Genomic DNA, 18,545 nt, shown 5'->3' with positions numbered 1-18,545 from the left:
CTGTTTCTAAACCAGATCTATTTAGGGGAATCTTATAAACTGCGCTTTCAAAATCTTTTTAGTCATGTGTTTGAGAGTTCTGGGTATGTAGACAACAGACCTCATTGAGGCTGCAGCCCCTTGTTCAGTGATGTATCTCCTCTACCTGAGAATAATAACTGCCTGCCCAGACATCTGGGTTCTATGGTTCTAAATCTGAACACCAAGTACAGTCATGTATCACTTAACGATGGGGATATGTTCTGAGAAATGCCTTGGTGGTTATTTCGTCACTGTACAAACATCGTAGAGGTACTCACACAAACCAAGATGGTACAGTCTACTGTACACCTAGGCTGTGTGGTATACTGATTGCTCCTAGGCTACAAACCTGTACAGCATTCTGTGGTCTGAATACTGTAGGCAATTCTAACACAGTTAAGTATTTGTATATCAAAACATACCTAAACATAGAAAAAGTACAGTAAAAATACAGTATGGTAATCTTACAGGACCACCATTGTATGTGTGGTATGTCATAGACTGAAATGTTATGTGGTGCATGACTCTACCAAAAAAAATGAAACTGCATTATGCAGTTCATAACTATACAAAAAAAAATGCAACAGGAATCAGGTCACTGGAAACTGGAAGTGATGGAAAACGTGTAAATCAAAAAGTCTTTGGAGGGTGAAGAGCAAACACAGATCAGAAAGTTAATGTGAATAGAGGCAAAGAATATCTGCCTGCTATGTAAGAATGTCTTTTTTTTTTTTTTGAGACAAGGTCTTCCTCTGTTGCCCAGGCTAGAATGCAGTGGCATGGTCATAGCTCACTGCAGCCTCCACCTCCTAGGCTCAAGTGATCCTTCCACCTCAGCCTCCTGAATAGCTGGGATGACAAGAGTGTACTAGCACACCTGGCTAAAAATTTTAATTTTTTGTAGATACAGGGTCTCCCTCTGTTGCCTAGGCTGGTCTTCAACTCCTAGGCTCAAGCGATCCTCCCGCCTTGGCCCTCCCAGTGTGCTGAGATTACAGGCATGAACTACCATGCCCAGCCAAGAATGGCTTTTGGAAATTCTTCCTTTAAAAAACTCACTCTTCATCTATGTTAAAATTCTATGGTATTTCATTGCCCAGCATGCAGAATACAGGGAGAAGCTGGTGGAATATTATCAAATGTATTTAAACATGTGACAACGTTTTACTTAGCTTCCAATTACTAGTAGACTTCAGAGGGCAGAAGGTTGCCAGCTTATTCATCTGGTCATTACTTATCTTGACCAAAAGCCCACGAGAATATATAATGAAAGAATAAAGCTTTCATTACCATTTAATGTTTTTCCTTAAAGCCTCATTTTAATACTGTGAAACCAGATTTCAGAGAATGTCATAATTAAGATTTTTATAAAAAGAAACCTTTAATACTATTTAAACATATAATGACTCCCAGTGCTACCTGAATTCATTCACATCATAAACCAACTAAAATGGGCTTTAATCTGTACGGTGACCATGCTGCCTTTACTTAACCTTAATATACCACTATCAAGACCAATTTATGAGCCACACTAAAATAATTATCATTGTTTTATTATAATCTCACCTTATTAACCAGCAATGTTAATCTGGTTAATCATCTACCATATTCATCAGACTCTGAATAATTGGCAGTTCTTTTAAAAAATCAAATTTATCCTGGAAAGAGGAGTATTTGCCAACTCAAGGATGTTTTAAAGAATGTGCTAGGGACTCATGGCCACTCTAAAAGAGGAGTTCCAGAAATGTTGAAGCATTTTGGGAATAACTGTATAGTCTTCCAGGTCTTCTACTTTGAAGAGAGATGACTTAGATGGATAGATTTGTATATACCTTTGGGATTCCTCAGATTACTTTGTAGTCACAAGTCAGATTGAGTTTTGACTGGAGCAGGTCATTTGGCAACTATTTGATAGAAAAATATTAAATAGTATTTATCAGAAAGAGAATGTCTTGGCAGATCTCTGAGGCTTGTGTGTAGGTGTTCTCAGGAATCCTCCCAGGGAACCTGCTCTTGTGGGTTCCTTGGGAATGATTTCAGGTGAGCAGCAGGAGCCCTTAAGGCTGAAGAGACTGAAATGCATTAAGTAGGCTGGAGTCAGATGACGCGCCACAGCCACCATCTCCTGACAGTGGACAAGTCACTCTCTAGAACCTATTTTCCTAATCTATCAAATGATGGAGTTGGACTGAACAAGGGCTGCATTTCTTTCTAGGATTTTCTGGAAATGGGGATTATATCCATGCTTTCGTTGGAGATTTTATTTTAAGGATGCTGAATGCTGAAGGAGAGGAATTTTGTCTACAAACAAAATTTTTTTATCATAAAAGTAATTCATACTTTGTGTAAAAAATTACAACAATGCAGAAGTGTATAAAGCAGAAAGTAAAAACCTCTTCCCTTAACTCAGCACTCAGGTTAATTGTTCTCTATCTCCTGAACAGGACATTCAGGCTCGCACTAGCCATCTTTGAGGGAGTAGTTAAGATTCTAAATCTTTTCCTATGTTTTAATGGTTCTTACAATTGGTGAGATAGAAGAGTAACATTTGTGGAAGTCTTTTTTTTTTTCCTTCTAAAAAGGAAATTCAGATCATCTAGCCCAATTTATAAATCCATATGAAGAAGTTAAGTTCCAATACTTGAAAATAACTTAGAGTAATATAAAAATTGCGAAAGACAAAAGAAAATATATTAAAATGTTAATTAATAGCAGTTTTACAGAGGTGACAGGATTTTGGGGTGTTGTTTTTCTCTGTTCTTCTTCCTCGACTGAGGCAATACATTTTGTGTTACTTGTATAATAAAAAAGTAGATTTACATACCAGAATGGTTGATTGGCTTCAAACCAAACAGTCCAATAACTGACGCATTAAATCTTTATTGACTAAACAGCTTAAAAAATTATTACTATTTCCTTGTATTTGTTGTTGTGAATTTTACTCAGAATTAAAGATAAATGATTAGTAATTACAGGAAAACTAACTTGTAAAAATCTTAAAGACATTGAATGGGTTAATGTACTGAGCAGCTACGGAATGCAAGGCACTGTGGGAGTAGGGTGAGTATACTCCCCACAAGGGCTCAGGGTCAGGCAGGGGAGGTGAGATAAAAACCCACAGCCATACACTAGCTGGCCTGTCCTGAGGGTTGTGAGGCACAAAATGCTAGGAGACTAGAGAAGTAAGAAATGTCTTGACATGAGGAGAAATCAAGGAAAGCATGGTTTTAGAACATGTGTGGGATGTTTTTTGTATTGAGACTGAAGAGGCTTTTTAAAGTGGAGGGAAGGCAAACTGAGGCATAGAGATGCCAATACCAGGTCTTGTCAGGAAGAACAGAGTCCAGTTTGGCTGCAGGATAGGGCATATGTAGGGGAGGGGATAAGACTGGCATGGGGGCAGAGGGGGACTTGAATGTCAGGTGACAGAGTCAAAGCTTGCACTCTAATAAGTAGGTGATTGATAGGTGATCTTGGGGGCTTTTGAGCAGGAAGAGTGATATAATAAATCAGCATTGGCTTAGGACAATCCCTTTGGCTTTGGCGAAATTGTGACTCAGGTAAGGGACAGTTGGGGGAGACAAGGATGGGAAGATGCATGATAAATGGGCCCTGAGCTTGGCAGGCAACAGGAAGGCAGTGCAATGTTTTGTAGAAATAGACTTAGCAGAGCAGGCGCCCAGCATTCAGCGAGACCACAGTTCAAACCCCATACAGATTCTTAGCCACTGTATGACTTGAAGGTGATACTAACTCCCTTGAACCTGTCTCATCTACAAAATGGGCATAGCACCTATGTCATAGGGTTGCTTTATGGCAGGTAATCATTCCTGTAAAGCATTTAGCACAGCTCTGATGACACATGGGGAATGCTCAGTAAATATTAATGTCCCTAATTCCAGTCAGTTCCATTAACTGGAATTAATTAGTTGGAGTTAGGAAGGAAACAGGTGTCAGCTGGGTCGACTGAAGGAAGCAGAGATCTCAGGAAGCAGAGATCTCAGGAAGCAGTACATGGTGGTACAGTGGGAGTATGGCATCTGTGGGGGAGACTGTCTGCAGTGGGATCCCACCTCTATTGCTGGCCAGCTGTGATCATGTACAGGATACTTAACCCCTTTCTAGCTCAGTTTCTTTAGCTGTAAAGCCAGCGCAGTGTTACCATGGAGCTGGTATGTGAAAGCAATGCATGTTAAGTGTGTAGTATGTGCCTGATACATTGTTAGTGCCCAGTAAATGTTAGTTATCAGGTGAGGGGTGGGATGCGGGGTTGAGTAGATTTGCCTCTTCCACTCATAGAGGCAGGATGTGCAAGGAGGGGTGGAGACATGCAGCAAGGGATTGGGCATGAAGGTTTTCTCCAGGCCCGGGGAGAACACTCGGCCTGGAGATATTCAGGAGTCCCTGGCCCAGAGGAGATTACAACTCTGCAGGGATATGAGCCATGAGTGGAGTGTAGACATAAGCCTAAGGAAGCAGACACTTCCAGAACAGAGGACATTTGCTAAGACAGCTGGCCTGGATGCTTGAAAAAGTATCATGGGAAAATATGTCGGGGTTGTTGTAGACTGAAAGTGACTAGAGTTGAAACCAAAAGAATGTATGAACCTTGATGGAACCTGGTTGTTGTTGTTGTTTTTAAAGACGAACATTCTGGAGACAATTGTTGAATACTGATTAAGGGCTCTGTATTAGAGGCTATAAAGAAGTTACTGTTGATATTTTTAGGCATGATTATCTTAATGTAATCATGTAGAACGGTGTCTTTGTTCTCAGGAAATCTATGTGGTAATACTCAGGGGTTGAAATGTCATTATATGTACACATGCATGGGGTGGAGAGAATAGTAAATCTGGCAAAATGTTAACAACTATTCAATCCAAGTGGAGAGTATGTATCTGAGTATTGATTGTGCTAGCCTTTCAACTTTTTCTGGATGTGTGGAATTTTTCAATATAAAAAAATGAGAAAAAAAAAAGAGGCCTATGGAAAAACTGGGAACCAGTATGCAACAGGAAAAGGAATTCTTTGAAGGAAAAACAGGATCCACCTACCAAGAGAGCAATTTCAAGGGAGAGATTAAGCAAAATGAAGGCTGCAAATAGATCATCATATTTGGTCACTGAGAGATTGTGGCAGCTTGGAAATAGTCCAGTGAAGCATAGAAAACTGACATGTACCCTAGAACTTATAGTTATATATATATATATATAAAGAAAAGAAAACTGACCCAGAGTGAGGGAGTAAAAACTGGGGAGGAAGGATAGGCAGCCAGGACTTGTTGGCCCTTCTGGGTTAAGTCTTTCTTTTCAGTAAGAAAGGGAGACTGCACATTGCTGAGGAAGAAGAGCCTGGGGGAAAGGGAGGGACTGAGACAGCGAAAGGGGGAATACTACAGGAGGAAAGACCCAGTAAACGTGGGAGAGGAATGGGATGGAAAATGACAGGTAGATGTGGCCTTAAGCGGAGGGATGCTTTCCCCTTCAGCCCAGAGGTGAGGACTATGACGACATGTGGGGAAGAAACCCTCTTCCTAGTGACAAGGGGATGAGGTGATGTCTTGCTAAGGTGGCAGATGTGAGGCCTGAAAGTGGACATATGTGCCACACTTGTCATTAGGTCTGAAGCAAGGGAAGGATGGCCGAGGGGAGACAGAGTGCACCTGGTATTGGTTGAATAATATGGGCAGTAAAAAAGCGGGCTCTGGGACTGCCCCGATGAGGGCTAGAGATGATGCGGGTCTACAGCAGTCATGGAAACTAGAGGGGACGTCCCTCCTCCACCCTTCAGAACTTGGTGTTGGGCAGATTATGCATTAGGAACTCTTTTTTTTGGGGGGGGGGGGTAAAAAGCTTTCTCATTTCCACGCACCCTCCACCTTGGGCTGCTGGGTGTATAGGCACATGGTGTGATAAGTCTTTGGTATGGAATGAAGCTCTAACCTTTCAAAGTCACCAGGTTCGGGTTCCCAGCCCTAAGTGGCCATGGCACTGGGTGGTCTGGGTTCACGCGGCTCCTGGAGCTCTCGGGTGTCCCGTGTGCCACCCCAATTCCTTGCGTGCATGCCCACGAAAGGCCGCCCAGGCACCCCCGGTGACCCCATGGAAGTGAGTTTCGGTTCTGCTCTGGCTTCGAAGTGCTTCTCAAGCTGAAGCCTTAGGGTGTGGAAGATCCTACAGTTAGCTGGAGCTTTCGAGTGAGTAGCGGCTGCGGGCCTGGCTTCGGTTACGGCTTCGGTCCCAGCGGGGTCTGAAGGCATTGGCATTGGACGGAGAAGCGCTGTCCTGGGGTGGGGAAGTGGCCACACCCCTACAGGAGGACCTTTGTGATGACGCAGCCGTCCCTGTCACCCTCGGGGTCGTCCTTGAGCGGCGGCGGCGCAGCGGGGGCCCAGCCCAGGGCGCCCTCACGGCGGCTCACCTCCCGCAGCCGCGCCTGCAGCGCCTCCCGCTCGGCCTGCAGTTCCCGGCGCGCCTGGGCCGCGGCGCGCTCCTCCTCCTGCAGCGCCCTCCGCCTCCGTTCCAGGGCGCGCTCGCCCTGCTCCACGGCCGCCTCGCGCCGCTCCAGCTCCCGCTCCCGCCGGCTGCCGCGCACGGCCAGCGCGCCCATCTGTTCCAGCAGGCGCGCCCAGTCGCCCTCGGGGGCCGCAGCGGGACCGGGCGGCGGCGGGCAGGGCGCGGCAGGTGGGGAGCTCCGGGCGCCGCTGCTCTCCAGCTCCCGCCGGTGCGCGCTCCTCAGGTGCCTCCACAACGCCGAGGTCCCCGCGTGGAAGCCCGGGCCGCGGCCCACCTGCTCCCCGCACAGACGGCAGGTGGCCCAGTGGCCCGACGGATGCCCGGGGCGCCCCGGCGCCAGGTGGAAGTAGCCCCAGGCCTCGGAGTATGGCGCCCCCAGGCGGCCGGGAGGCGTCGGCGTCGGCGCCGGCCCCAGTCCCGGACACTGACCGCCCCGCGCCGCCGCGTCGTCCAGCCCGCGGGCCTGGTCCATGGTGCAGGCCGGCTCGCTACTCCTCATTCTGCGGCGCCCGCACGCTGGGGAGCAGGGGAAGAATAATAATGAGTGTTAGGATCACGCACACAGCTCCTAGACTACAGTTAGCCTAAGAAACCATGCTGCCCTCCATTTTCTTACCGATAAAAAGCCTATAGTGTGTGTAGATAGTCTAAGTTTCTTTCTAATTAATCTTCAGTATTAAGTGTTGATTCCTCAGAAAAAACTGTTAAAAATATCTAGCCATTCCTATACTAGGAATCCTCTTTGAAATCAAGTGGGTCCCCAGTCAACAAGTATTTATACTAATAGCGGGAAGCTAAGCTGCTTGAACGGAAAGAACTAGCTAACTCCGTGCTGTGTCTGTATTAGCTTTAACTAGTCTCTGCTTTCTTAACAATAACAACAACAACAATAAAAAAGGTACTGTCTTCAGAATAACAGCTAGGCTCCCTTATGCAGTCTTCTCTGGGTGCTGCACAGCACACTTGAGCAATGACCAGAAAAGACAGCTTTGGGAATGAAAATTTTGTTTCTTAAGGAGTGGAAGAGCCAGTGGTGAACAGCCTTTTAAAAAGCTTTCAAAGACTGTATGTTTTTCAAGATAAAAATATGTTTTTGTGATTATAAAAACAATCTACTTATGAGAAAATCGGCAGTACTGAAAGCAATGCTTTTAAGATATGCACATTTAGGAAATAGCAATATCCAAAGCAGCATTCTAAATTTTTACCTTTAAATTAGACAGTGGGTAATTTCCCAAGGATTCTGGGGTTCCTGTCATTGCCTCAGGGTTTCCAACCATCTCAGGTGGGTAGAAACAATGCATGCAACACGATTCCTGAGTTCTGAAGAACTATCAGCAGTGCTAGGAGTAAATTCAGAGGACAGGCAGGCCAGTGAAAGAAATGCATTCAAACCACCTTAAAGACAGATACTAGAAATACTGAGCAGCGCCATGCCCTGGTTCACTTTTTCTAACCCTTTCATAGATACCCAAGGCATAAAACAAATAAAATTAGTTTTCTTTATTGTTTGTGCTAACTAAAAGATCCCCTCTACATATTTGCAAGATACAAAGTTTGCTCAATACTTTTAATTAAGGAAGAAAAAGAAATAAAATAACGTCTTGCTTTGTTCAACACAAAATCTGTTAAAAGGATCCAAACATAATGCAATGTCATTGCACAGTCTTTTTTATTAGGAAACTAATTCACTACTGCAATAACCTATTAAAGAAAAGGGAATACAGAAAAAGGTGAAGTGTATTCGTTAGGAAATAAGTTCACAAAGGACCAAATGTGTGATTCTAGATAAATTTGCTTTGAAAGTTGAAAAACAATGAGAAGAAAACACATGACAGACTTCTTGAGCTCTTCTGAGAACTTAGGGAGAAAATCAAGGGCAAGGTGAGACCCAGGCACAGTGAGATCAATGCTGCTCATACTGTCAGATTTTGAACCAGCAGCCATGGAGATGACAAAGTTCCAGAATCTTTCTTGTTAAACACAACTGGGAAAAACTGAAGACAAAGATGAGAATAGGAAAAATAAGCTGCTATAGTTAAAGTAGCATTTAGTGTAAACTATGAATTCAGTTGCTAATAGTCTTGTTGCAGATGCACAGTACTTTTCTAAACCTAAGTATTCTTTTTCCCACCAAGCAAGTCCACTCCGGATCAGGTATGATATTTAACATATCATTTTTAAAAAAAGATAACAAATATACCAGAATCATCAAAAAAGACAAGTACCATGCGTCTTCTAACAAAGAAATGCTATTTACATGTCTTCTGATACGCAGGCATTGATTTAAATATGGTCACTCATGATAAAGACCAATTAGCATAGAAAATCTTTAGAAATTAAAGGCTACATTTTCCCCCAAGAGATGTATTACATTGCTAAAGTCTCAAAAGTGGGGGAAAGTAGAATGAGGAGTTACAGACCACCTTCAAGAATAGTGTTTTTATGGCCAGTAAATATTATGGTTATATAACATTATGGTTGCTAAACAGAGTAAGATTTAAGTGTTATAAACATTTTTAATTATCTAACTTTACCTAAAATTTTTCCTATACTTTTTTCTTTTTTAAAATTTCTATTTCCTTCTATATTGAATCTGATCTTTCCTGAGGTCCTTTTTTATTACTGGACAAACACAAAAGTGCAGAGACTATTATAATGAATCTTTACGACTAATTTACTTTATAAATTAAAAGGGATGTAAACGTTTCTTATAACATCAAGAGTATTGCTTTGCATTCTGATATGCTTTCTTGAGCCAAAGCTTGGAAACTGCACATAAACCCGCAGATTCTCTTACTTGTGCCAAAGTCTGAGAGTCATCCTTACTGATGTGCCCCTGATAGTGCCAGAGGTGACCAATTACTGTCATGCTTTTTACCTCTCTGGGTTTCCTTAAAAACTGGAATGCCCAGAGGGAGTGTCGCACAGGTGAATGCCATCTGTTAGGAGTTAAAGTGGGCACAAGGGTGAGAAGCACTGACTTTGATGTCTTAATCCTTTTGACCTAGTGGAAGCCTCACCTGAGCCAGGGACAGGCTGCATCACAAATGTCGGCCAGCACAGCGCTGCCCCTCCAAGGGTGGCAAGGGGACATCCTCTGCCTGGGCAGCCCTTCGATTTTGGAGGTCTTAACCGGTGGAAGGCAGCACGGGACAAAACTGCCTCACCTTCTCAGTCCTCCACATCATGCGGCTATATTCTAGCTCAATACAATCCTCAGTCTCAGTATCTGCTGAGTGACCAGCAGTCTATGGCCACAGGCCGTAACAGCCTGGTTAGCTGAGCAAACTATCACAAGGACAGAAAACCAAACACCGCATGTTCTCACTCATAGGTGGGAATTGAGCAATGAGAACACGTGGACTCAGGGTGGGGAACATCACACACTGGGGACTGTCGTGGGGTGGCGTGGGAGGGATAGCATTAGGAGATATACCTAATGTAAATGACGAGTTAACGGGTGCAGCACACCAACATGGCACATGTATACATATGTAACAAACCTGCACGTTGTGCACATGTACCCTAGAACTTAAAGTATAAACAAAAAACAAAAAACTCGAGTGCATTTCAGCTGCCCCTGCAATGTGGAGGGGGAGAAACCTCTTCAGACACTTCAGCCACAACCGTAACACACAAAGAGCTCTTCAAACACAATAAAAAGACAAAAAGACCGACAGAAAAACAGACGAGAAATATGAGTAGGCAAATGACCTAACAGCAAACTCCACTGGCCAGGAAATTTATGAAAAGGTGCACAACATCACTTATATTCAGGGAAATGCTATTAAAGTAGTAATAAGGTATCATTTTACATCCATCACACCAAGAAACATTAAGAGGTCTAACAGCCAAAGTTACAAGGGAGGTAGAGAAAAGGCACACTCCTCAATTACTAGTGAAGATGGGATGGATTTCAGGAAAGCATTCTGGCCTTTTTTTTTCTTTCTTTCTTTTTTTTTTTTTTTAATTTTTTTTAAGACAGGGTCTTGCTCTGTCACCCAGGCTGGAGTGCAGTGGCATAATCATGGCTCACTGCAACCTCTGCTTCCCAGGCTCAAGAAGCGATCCTCCCACCTCAGCCTCCAAAGTAGCTGGGACTACAGGTGCATGCCACCATGCTTGGCTAATTTTTGTATTTTTTGTAGAGGCAGGGTCTCTGTTGCCCAGGCTGGTCTTTCTTGAACACCTGGGCTCAAGTGATATACCTGCCTTGGCCTCCCAAAGTGCGGGGATTACAGTCGTGAGCATACCCAATGAGAATGCATGTCATTAATTCTGTGGTTAGCTAATAAGAAGAAAATGAAAAGTAAGAGATCCCTCAATTTTTCCTTGAACATTTTTTAAAACTAACACAAAGGTGCCAATGAATTTGAGTATTTTGCTTACATCCATCCACTCCATCCAACTCTCATTCAAATGCTCATTGTGCACCTGCTAAGGTCAGGTGCGTGCTTTCTGCCAAGCATTCCAAGAGGAATGTCACATAGTCTCTGCCCTCAGGAAGTGTACGGTCTGGTTGGGAAAGAGATGCTTCCAACAATTCTGATACCTGTGTGATAGGGCCAGCTGCAATTTCTATATTAATTAAAAATAGAGGCTGGGCTCGGTGGCTCACGCCTGTAATCCCAACACTTTGGGAGTTCCAAGCAGGTGGATCACCTGAGGTCAGGAGTTCGAGACCAGCTTGGCCAACATGGTGAAACCCTGTCTCTACTAAAAATACAAAAATTAGCTGGGCATGGTGGCGGGTGCCTATAATCCCAGCTACTTGGGAGGCTGAGGCAGGAGAATGGCTTGATCCTGGGAGGTGGAGATTGCAGTGAGCCGAGATAGCACCATTGCATTCCAGCCTGGGTGACAACAGCGAAATGCTGTATTGAAAAAAAAAAAAAAAGATAACCTGAGATTCTACTCCTGGGCATCTCTTCTATAGAACTATCAGCACCAATAAACACAGTCTTGTATCAGGATGTTCATGTAGAATGACATCAGAATCTACATCAGAATCATGTAGAATGACAAGAAACTGGAAGCAAGGGAATGCCTACCACCAGGAAAATGGCTGAGTATATAACATATGTTCATACCAGGGAATATTATACAGCCATTAAAGAGGAATAGGATGAAGTTCTGTTCAGTGTCTTACAAGGATATCTGGAGGAACTGTTGAGGGAGAAAAGAGAGATGCAGAAGAGTGTATAATATGATCCCACTATTATTAAGTAATATACATATCTGTAGAGGCGATATATAGCTATAGATGAAGAAAAATAAGGAGATACTATGGTTGAGGCAATGGTAACTGATGTGAAAGGAGGGATAAGGGGAAGAGGTAAACACAAAAGTAAAAGCAATGAGGTACTAAGAAAGCATGCATGTGATCATGTGTATACATTTAGGGAAAGTGTGTATATCACAGGATCTCTACATAAATAAAAAATAATTTTATAAAACAACCCTTGGGCCTGGGTGTGGTGGCTCACACCTGTAATCCCAGCCCTTTGGGAGGCCAAGGCAGGTAGATCACCTGAGGTCAGGAGTTCAAGACCAGCCTGGCCAACATGGTGAAACCCCGTCTCTACTAAAAATACAAAAAATTAGCTGGGCGTGGTGGCGGGTGCCTGTCGTCCCAGCTACTCAGGAGGCTGAGGCAGGAGAATCGCTTGAACCTGGGAGGCGGAGGTTGCAGTGAGCCGAGATTGCACGATTGTACTCCAGCCTGGGTAATAAGAGCGAAACTCTGTCTCAGAAAAACAAAAAACAAAAACAAAAAAGCAAAACAACCCTTGACTCCTCAAGCATGTGAGCTCAGGCAGGGCCAGCCCAGCCTTAACTGTGGAGGCTGGTGGGACAGTCCCATGGGGAAGCCCACTGCTGCGCCGCTTGGAGGAGGAAACCCAGTATGTGAGGCTGCTCATTGTCACGTGGTTTGCTGTGCTCTGCAGAAGGAGATTCTGTGTTCACACCCAGGATGTCATGGAAGAGGAGCTCATCCCATTCATCTCCCTGGCACAGGGTAGACACTTGGGGGATGCTGCATTAAGTGAAACGAACCTGACTCTGTTTCTTTAGCCCCAGCCCACCCGAGTCTCAATCTTCCCATCTGTCAAGAGAAATAATAAGATTATTTGCCTCTAAACAGGTGGCTGAGATCATAGATAGTGCAAATGATGTCACTGTTGGACTCTCCGGTGTTATATAAATTTAAGACATGAACAATAAAGAAACTACCGATATTTACTGCTCAGACATGCCCACGTTAAGATTTTAATGGCTAAAAGGCAGTTGTTTTTCCCTCTGACATTATGTTATTCAACAGAGTAAGTAGTCTAAGTTGGAGGAATCCCCTTGGGAATTGACTACAAAGAGCAAATAAAAAAGAGTAACAGATCCAAGACCCTTACCCCTTAAATTTATTTTCACTTCCTAAATTGAACTTCATGCAAAATAGGTTATTTATCACTAGGGTAAAATAAGATAATGGGGAGGTTTAATTAGCCAAAGCCCTGTGATAACGCATTTCTTCCTTACCAAATACCCAATGAGAATGCATATCATTAATTCTGTGGTTAGCTAATAAGAAAATGAAAAAAGCTCCCTTAGTTTTTCCTTGAAAAAATTTTTAAACTAACACAAAGATGCCGATGAATGAGTATTTTGCTTACATCCATCCACTCCATCCAACTCTCATTCAAATGCTCATTGTGCACCTGCTAAGGTCAGGTGCGTGCTTTCTGCCAAGCATTCCAAGAGGAACGTCACATAGTCTCTGCCCTCAGGAAGCGTACGGTCTGGTTGGGAAAGAGATGCTTCCAACAATAATTCTGATACCTGTGTGATATGGTTTGGCTGTGTCCCCACCCAAATCTCATCTTGAATCCTACTCCCATAATTCCCACGTGTTGTGGGATGGAACTGGTGAGAGATAATTGAATCACGGGCACGGTTTCTCCCATACTGTTCTCGTGCTAGTGAATAAATCTCACGAGATCTGATGGTTTTATAAACGAGAAGCCCTTTTCGCTTGACCCTCATTATAGCTCATGCCGCAGCCAGGTAAGAAGTGCCTTTCGCCTTCCGCCTTCCGCCATGACTGTTAGGCCTCCCTAGCCATGTGGAACTTTAAGTCCATTAAACCTCTTTCTTTTATAAATTGCCCAGTCTTGGGTATGTCTTTATCAGCAGCGCGAAAACAGATTACTAACACACTGTGGTAAAGGTGAAATCAGTGCTCGCTCCTTCGGGTGAATTCCGTCACATAATCTCCACTGGGGAAGGGGACATAATCTCCACTGGGGAAGGGGTGGGCGTGGGCAGCTCCTGGGAGCTGATGTCTTAGGGGCCCTAACACAAAAGTTCATGCAGTTCAGCATCCCTTCCCCTCCCATGCCCCACAGGGCACAAACGCATTGTTGTCCATCACCAAAACACATTACCCTTAGTACTCGACTCTAATGAAGTTCCAGTTCCTCAGTTGTATAACGAGGCTTCCAAGCTCCTATTTTAAAAGAAAGTTTCTTGAAGCTAAATAAAAGCACTGCTAACATGAAATTAACAGTGGAAATTTTTGAGTGTAATTTCAGGGTGAAAAAAACTGAAAAGACAAATGTAGATTTTAGATATTTCAAGGAAGGAGAGAGAGTAGTGTTGCTGGTACCATGCCTCTGCACTTGCTATAGCTGAGTTTCATTTGAGTATCCATTATTTGGAAGGAGTTCTTAAATCTAAGCCTGTGGAAGACAATAAATTCACATTAATTATCTCTCCATTTGACTCAATTTCTGAAGAAGTTCTATCCTTCTGATGAACTATCAGATTAAATCCCAGATTCCTCAGTATGATGTCCCTGAATACCAATATAAAGAATAAAGGAAGAGATCAAAACCTGGATGAATAATCTGTATAAATATGGGCATATACACAAGGTATGACTATAATATTGAGACATCCTATAAAGCACCTACAAAAGTTAATTGTATTATTTTATACTTATGCTTGTGCACATAAAAAATATTTGGCAGGCTAAAGGCCAAAGAACCAGGCACTGTTCTCAAAAGGACATAGCAGATTAATTACACCTCTATTTGTCCTTCCATACTCAAGGCTACTTACTGTAGTTGGGTTAACCAGGCAGAGTTTAAATCAATATATGTTGGTTGAGCCTGGATCTTAGATGAGAAATTCACACTAACGTGAAATTCACACAGACATATGTGGAAACACTAAAAACATTTTCTTTTACTTCATCCACCAGTGACTTTAATGAAAGCAGAGCATAATAATTAATACAAGTAATTAGAGTTGACAACTGAAGTGTCAAGAAAACCACAGTTCATCTGTTATCCGTCCATCTCTGTTGAAATATTAGTTTACTGCCATATATTAATCTATTTATAAACAGATGCAGACAATTAGAAAAATTAGTCTGGAATCACCAGTCTGAAGGCTTAGCTGAAGTTAAAAGACAAGTAAAAATGCCTCCAAACTGTAAAACCTGAGTTGGGGAATAAATGGTAAAATGTGTAAAAATTTAGAAAAAGGTTATATGTGGACTGTAAAAAATACACTGGACTCACAGGTAATTAAGGGGTGAATCAGAGTTGTTTCCTAAATGGCATAAGCCAAACTCTTAGATATTTCTACCATTAGCTAAAAGGCAGAGAAGCACTCTCTCTCTCTATTAATGCACTTTTAAAAATGAAAATTGTGAAGTGTTCTGCCCTTAAAGTGGACCTTTATTTCAGGCCTGCATTACTTTGCTTAATAGATATGGTCCTAAAGATTAAGGTGGTGATCCATTTTATCTTGTAAAAATGCATAATTTAATCTGAGTTATAGGAATTTAAAGCTGCCCTACTTTGAAGGCCTTTGTGACTCAAAGATTTTTTTAATTTAATTTTTAAATTGAGAATTACCTGGCTTGGGCTTTTGGTCTTTTTATAATATGTATTGCTGTCTACTTTTTTTTTTTTATTATTCTTGGCTGCCTCAAGCTATTCTTGCCTCCAAAAGGTGTCAGCATATGAATAAAAACAGCAGAAAATAATTACCCTAATTAGGTCAATGTATTAAGCTGTTTCTACAACTGTTTCTCTTAAACACCTTATCTTTGTAGTCTTAGCTAATTAGAAATTCGACTAGTGGTAAGTATTTATTTTTTTCCTTCAAGGGGGTTTTTGCTTTGCTAAGCCTCGGGCATTTGGTTAGTGCAAGAAATCACGGAAACTGCTCCAGCGGACTCCGAAAGGAGCGGAAAATTCTTTTGTTTGGGGGCCATGAGGGGTGGGGGAGGGGTGGGGATTCTGGTGTAAGCTTTTGGCTTGCATTCGCTTTCTCCCTCCGAAAGTGGGCGACATCAAGCAAGTCCCAATTACAGAAAGAACCCACTGCAGGGCGCCCAGCCACTTGCCCAGTGAAAAGACTGTAATCAGACAACTTTAATAAAGGGAGAGCAGGAGAGTGGTGACGAATTTCCACATTCCGAACAAGCTTGTCGAAAGGGGAGTGCAGGGAAGGAGCAAGAATGAGGCACTGGAAGACGGTGAGCGGGGCCTTGCCACAGAATCCCGGGCCCTTGCCACAGAATCCCGGGCCCACCTGCTTTCTCACAGTCGCGACAGCCGGCCCGGAGAAGGGCAGCCCAGCGAAGGGCACGCCCCGCGCGGGTGCCAGGGAGGCCGGCAGGGGCGTCCGCGGTCGCTGCTCACCTGCGCTCCCCGCTGCCCGGCCCAGCCCGCCTCGCCACCGAGTCTGGAAGCCCACACTCACCCCTTTACCCGGGAAACGCGGCCGGAGCCGGCGGCGGGTCGGGAGTCCGGGATGGTAGATCCCCCTCCAGGCGCCTCGCTGACATTTTGTCCCGGACGGAAAACCTCCGCGCGTGCCCCTTAAAGACACAGCGCTGCATTCACATGTCTGCGGGGAAAGGGGGGCCGTCACGTGTGGCCTTCGCCCGAAAGCGGTAGGGGAGTCGCTCTGAAACCGCCAAGGATCGCGAGCGACAGATTTGTGTTGGCCAGGGTTTTAAGATGACGCAATAGCTGAGTGTGGTTGAAATGTAACTATTGTTTTACAACTTTGCATTAACCTTCCAAGACCTGAATTCCCGGGCCTGAGTCTCAGAGCGCGGTTTGCATCCTTGCAGGCTGTAGGCGCATGATGTCACAAGTTATTGGAAGAAATCCCTCCAACCTAGGTTGGGACAGATGAAGGCGGCGCTTATTGGTGTTCACCAAAACACCAGCATGGTGTACCAGCTTTGGCTAGATGATGCTCAGGTAACGAACAACCCCTGCAACTCAGTGGCTTAAAGGTCCATTTGTCAAGCGAATTACTGTGGCTGCAGGGAGCTTTGGCAGTACTCCACCAGTTTTCTTCACTCCAGGCTGAAAGGTCAACTTTTCTGGGCCATGCTCCCTGCTGGGCTGGTAAACCAACTTTGAGGGAGAAGGGGGAAGTCCAGATTTGTAGTGTTTGCTATTTCTATGATGTAAATACTCCCACAATGGCCGATTTCAAGCTACAAACAGTCCAACAAGTGGCTTGCCAAGTTCCTGGAAATTTAACAATTAGCTCCTGTACATGACTGGCACAAGCTGCTTTCCAAACTCACATTCCGCATGCCTCAGTTCTGCTCACTTTCTATTGGTCAAAACTTGCTGTCAGTGGGTGGGGAAGTGTACCCCTCTCTTAAGGAAGCCTTGCAAGTCTTGTGACAATGAAACAGGAGAGTTCCCTGATTTCCTCCCGGCCCCCGCCCTCCCGCCGCCCTTTGCAGGACATGCAACAGGGGTGTGGCTCGTGTGTTCGGTCTCTGCCCTGCTGAAACCCCTTATGGGAGGTGGAGCATGCGGACGGACGGGTGCAGGAGCCAGGGTGCAAAAGCTGGGGCGCTGGGCTTCCAGCCCCACGGCAGTGTCCAGGGGCAGGATCCCGTGATTCCCGGAGCCCAAATGGGCGTGTGTTACAGTGTGCTCTTTTAGCCTTACCATCAGCTGACGGCTTAAGTGTTAACCAGCTCAATAGACCCTCTGCCTTTTTGCAAGCGCAGAGGGTCAGTGTGACAGTTTCTGTATCTCAGCTCTTGTCTCACCTCCCAGAAGAATCAGGTCACACATGGACTTGAAGGATGGTGAATGCCGGGGTGGGGGCGGGAGTAGAGGAGTTGGGGGAAGGTTGGGGGTGTTTATTACGTGGTAGGGGTGGCACTCAGTAGGATGGATGGGGAGCTGGAAAGGGGGTGGAGTAGGGAGATGATCTTCCCCTGGAGTTTAACCGTCCAGCGGTGGATTCTCTGACTGTCCCCAGCTGAACTCCACCCAACATTCCTTCTCTTTTCTCTTTATCTGCGGCTCTTCTGCTCTTCTGCTCTTCTGTTCATCTGCTCATCTTTTGCTGCTGGAGCCTGGTGTCTGGAGTTTATACGGGTACAGGATAGGGGGTCATGGAGGGCCAAAAGGTAACTTTTGGGCACAAGAACAGGAATGCCTCTCTTCATTTAGGGCCATGGGTTTCCAGGCTTGAGGGTGGGGCCTTTGCCAGGGAACGGCCTTATTCTACCCAGTAGTTCCCTGTCTACTGTCCCTATCAACAATAAGTGAGCTGAATAATACCCTTAAAAGAAGAACAAGAAATAACTGGGTACAATAATACAATCCACCATTCCAATAATGGTTTTGGAGGAAGAAACTGGTTGGGTGTCTTCAAAGGCAGAGGTCCCCAACCCTGGGCCATGAACCAGTACCCTTTGTACCCTGTTAGGAACCTGGTGGCACAGCAGGAGTTGAGTAAGGGGCAAGCAAATGAGGGAAGCTTCATCTGTATTTACATCTGTTCCCCATGACTAGCATTGCCGCCTGAGCTCCACCTCCTGTCACATCAGCTGGGGCATTAGATTCTCATAGGAGCACAATTGTGAACTGTGCACATTCAAGGGATCTAGGTTGTGTGCCCCTTGTGAGAATCTAATGATGATCTGTCACTATCTCCTGTCACCCCCAGATG

At 44.5% G+C, this 18,545-nt stretch overlaps 1 protein-coding gene and 1 non-coding gene across 2 annotated transcripts; both read right to left on the bottom strand.

The window, feature by feature from the left end:
• Window positions 1-1,377: 1,377 nt before the first annotated feature.
• ZBED3 (zinc finger BED-type containing 3) lies at window positions 1,378-16,433 on the bottom strand. The gene is made up of 3 exons (XM_034959926.3): window positions 16,311-16,433; window positions 7,745-7,879; window positions 1,378-7,052 (listed from the first exon to the last, which is right to left on the bottom strand). Exon 3 carries the CDS (start codon window positions 7,033-7,035, stop codon window positions 6,331-6,333), a length of 705 nt encoding a protein of 234 aa, XP_034815817.1. The 5' UTR covers window positions 7,036-7,052; window positions 7,745-7,879; window positions 16,311-16,433; the 3' UTR covers window positions 1,378-6,330.
• LOC112440007 (small nucleolar RNA SNORA47) lies at window positions 9,584-9,721 on the bottom strand. Its single transcript, XR_003028217.1, has one exon. It is a non-coding gene; the product is annotated as a small nucleolar RNA SNORA47 (small nucleolar RNA).
• Window positions 16,434-18,545: the final 2,112 nt, after the last annotated feature.

This window comes from Pan paniscus, chromosome 4, assembly GCF_029289425.2.
Source record: "Pan paniscus chromosome 4, NHGRI_mPanPan1-v2.0_pri, whole genome shotgun sequence".
NCBI classification, from domain to species: domain Eukaryota; kingdom Metazoa; phylum Chordata; class Mammalia; order Primates; family Hominidae; genus Pan; species Pan paniscus.
The sequence above is the reverse complement of the archived record's forward strand: the minus strand, read 5'-3'. Positions and strand labels throughout refer to the sequence as shown.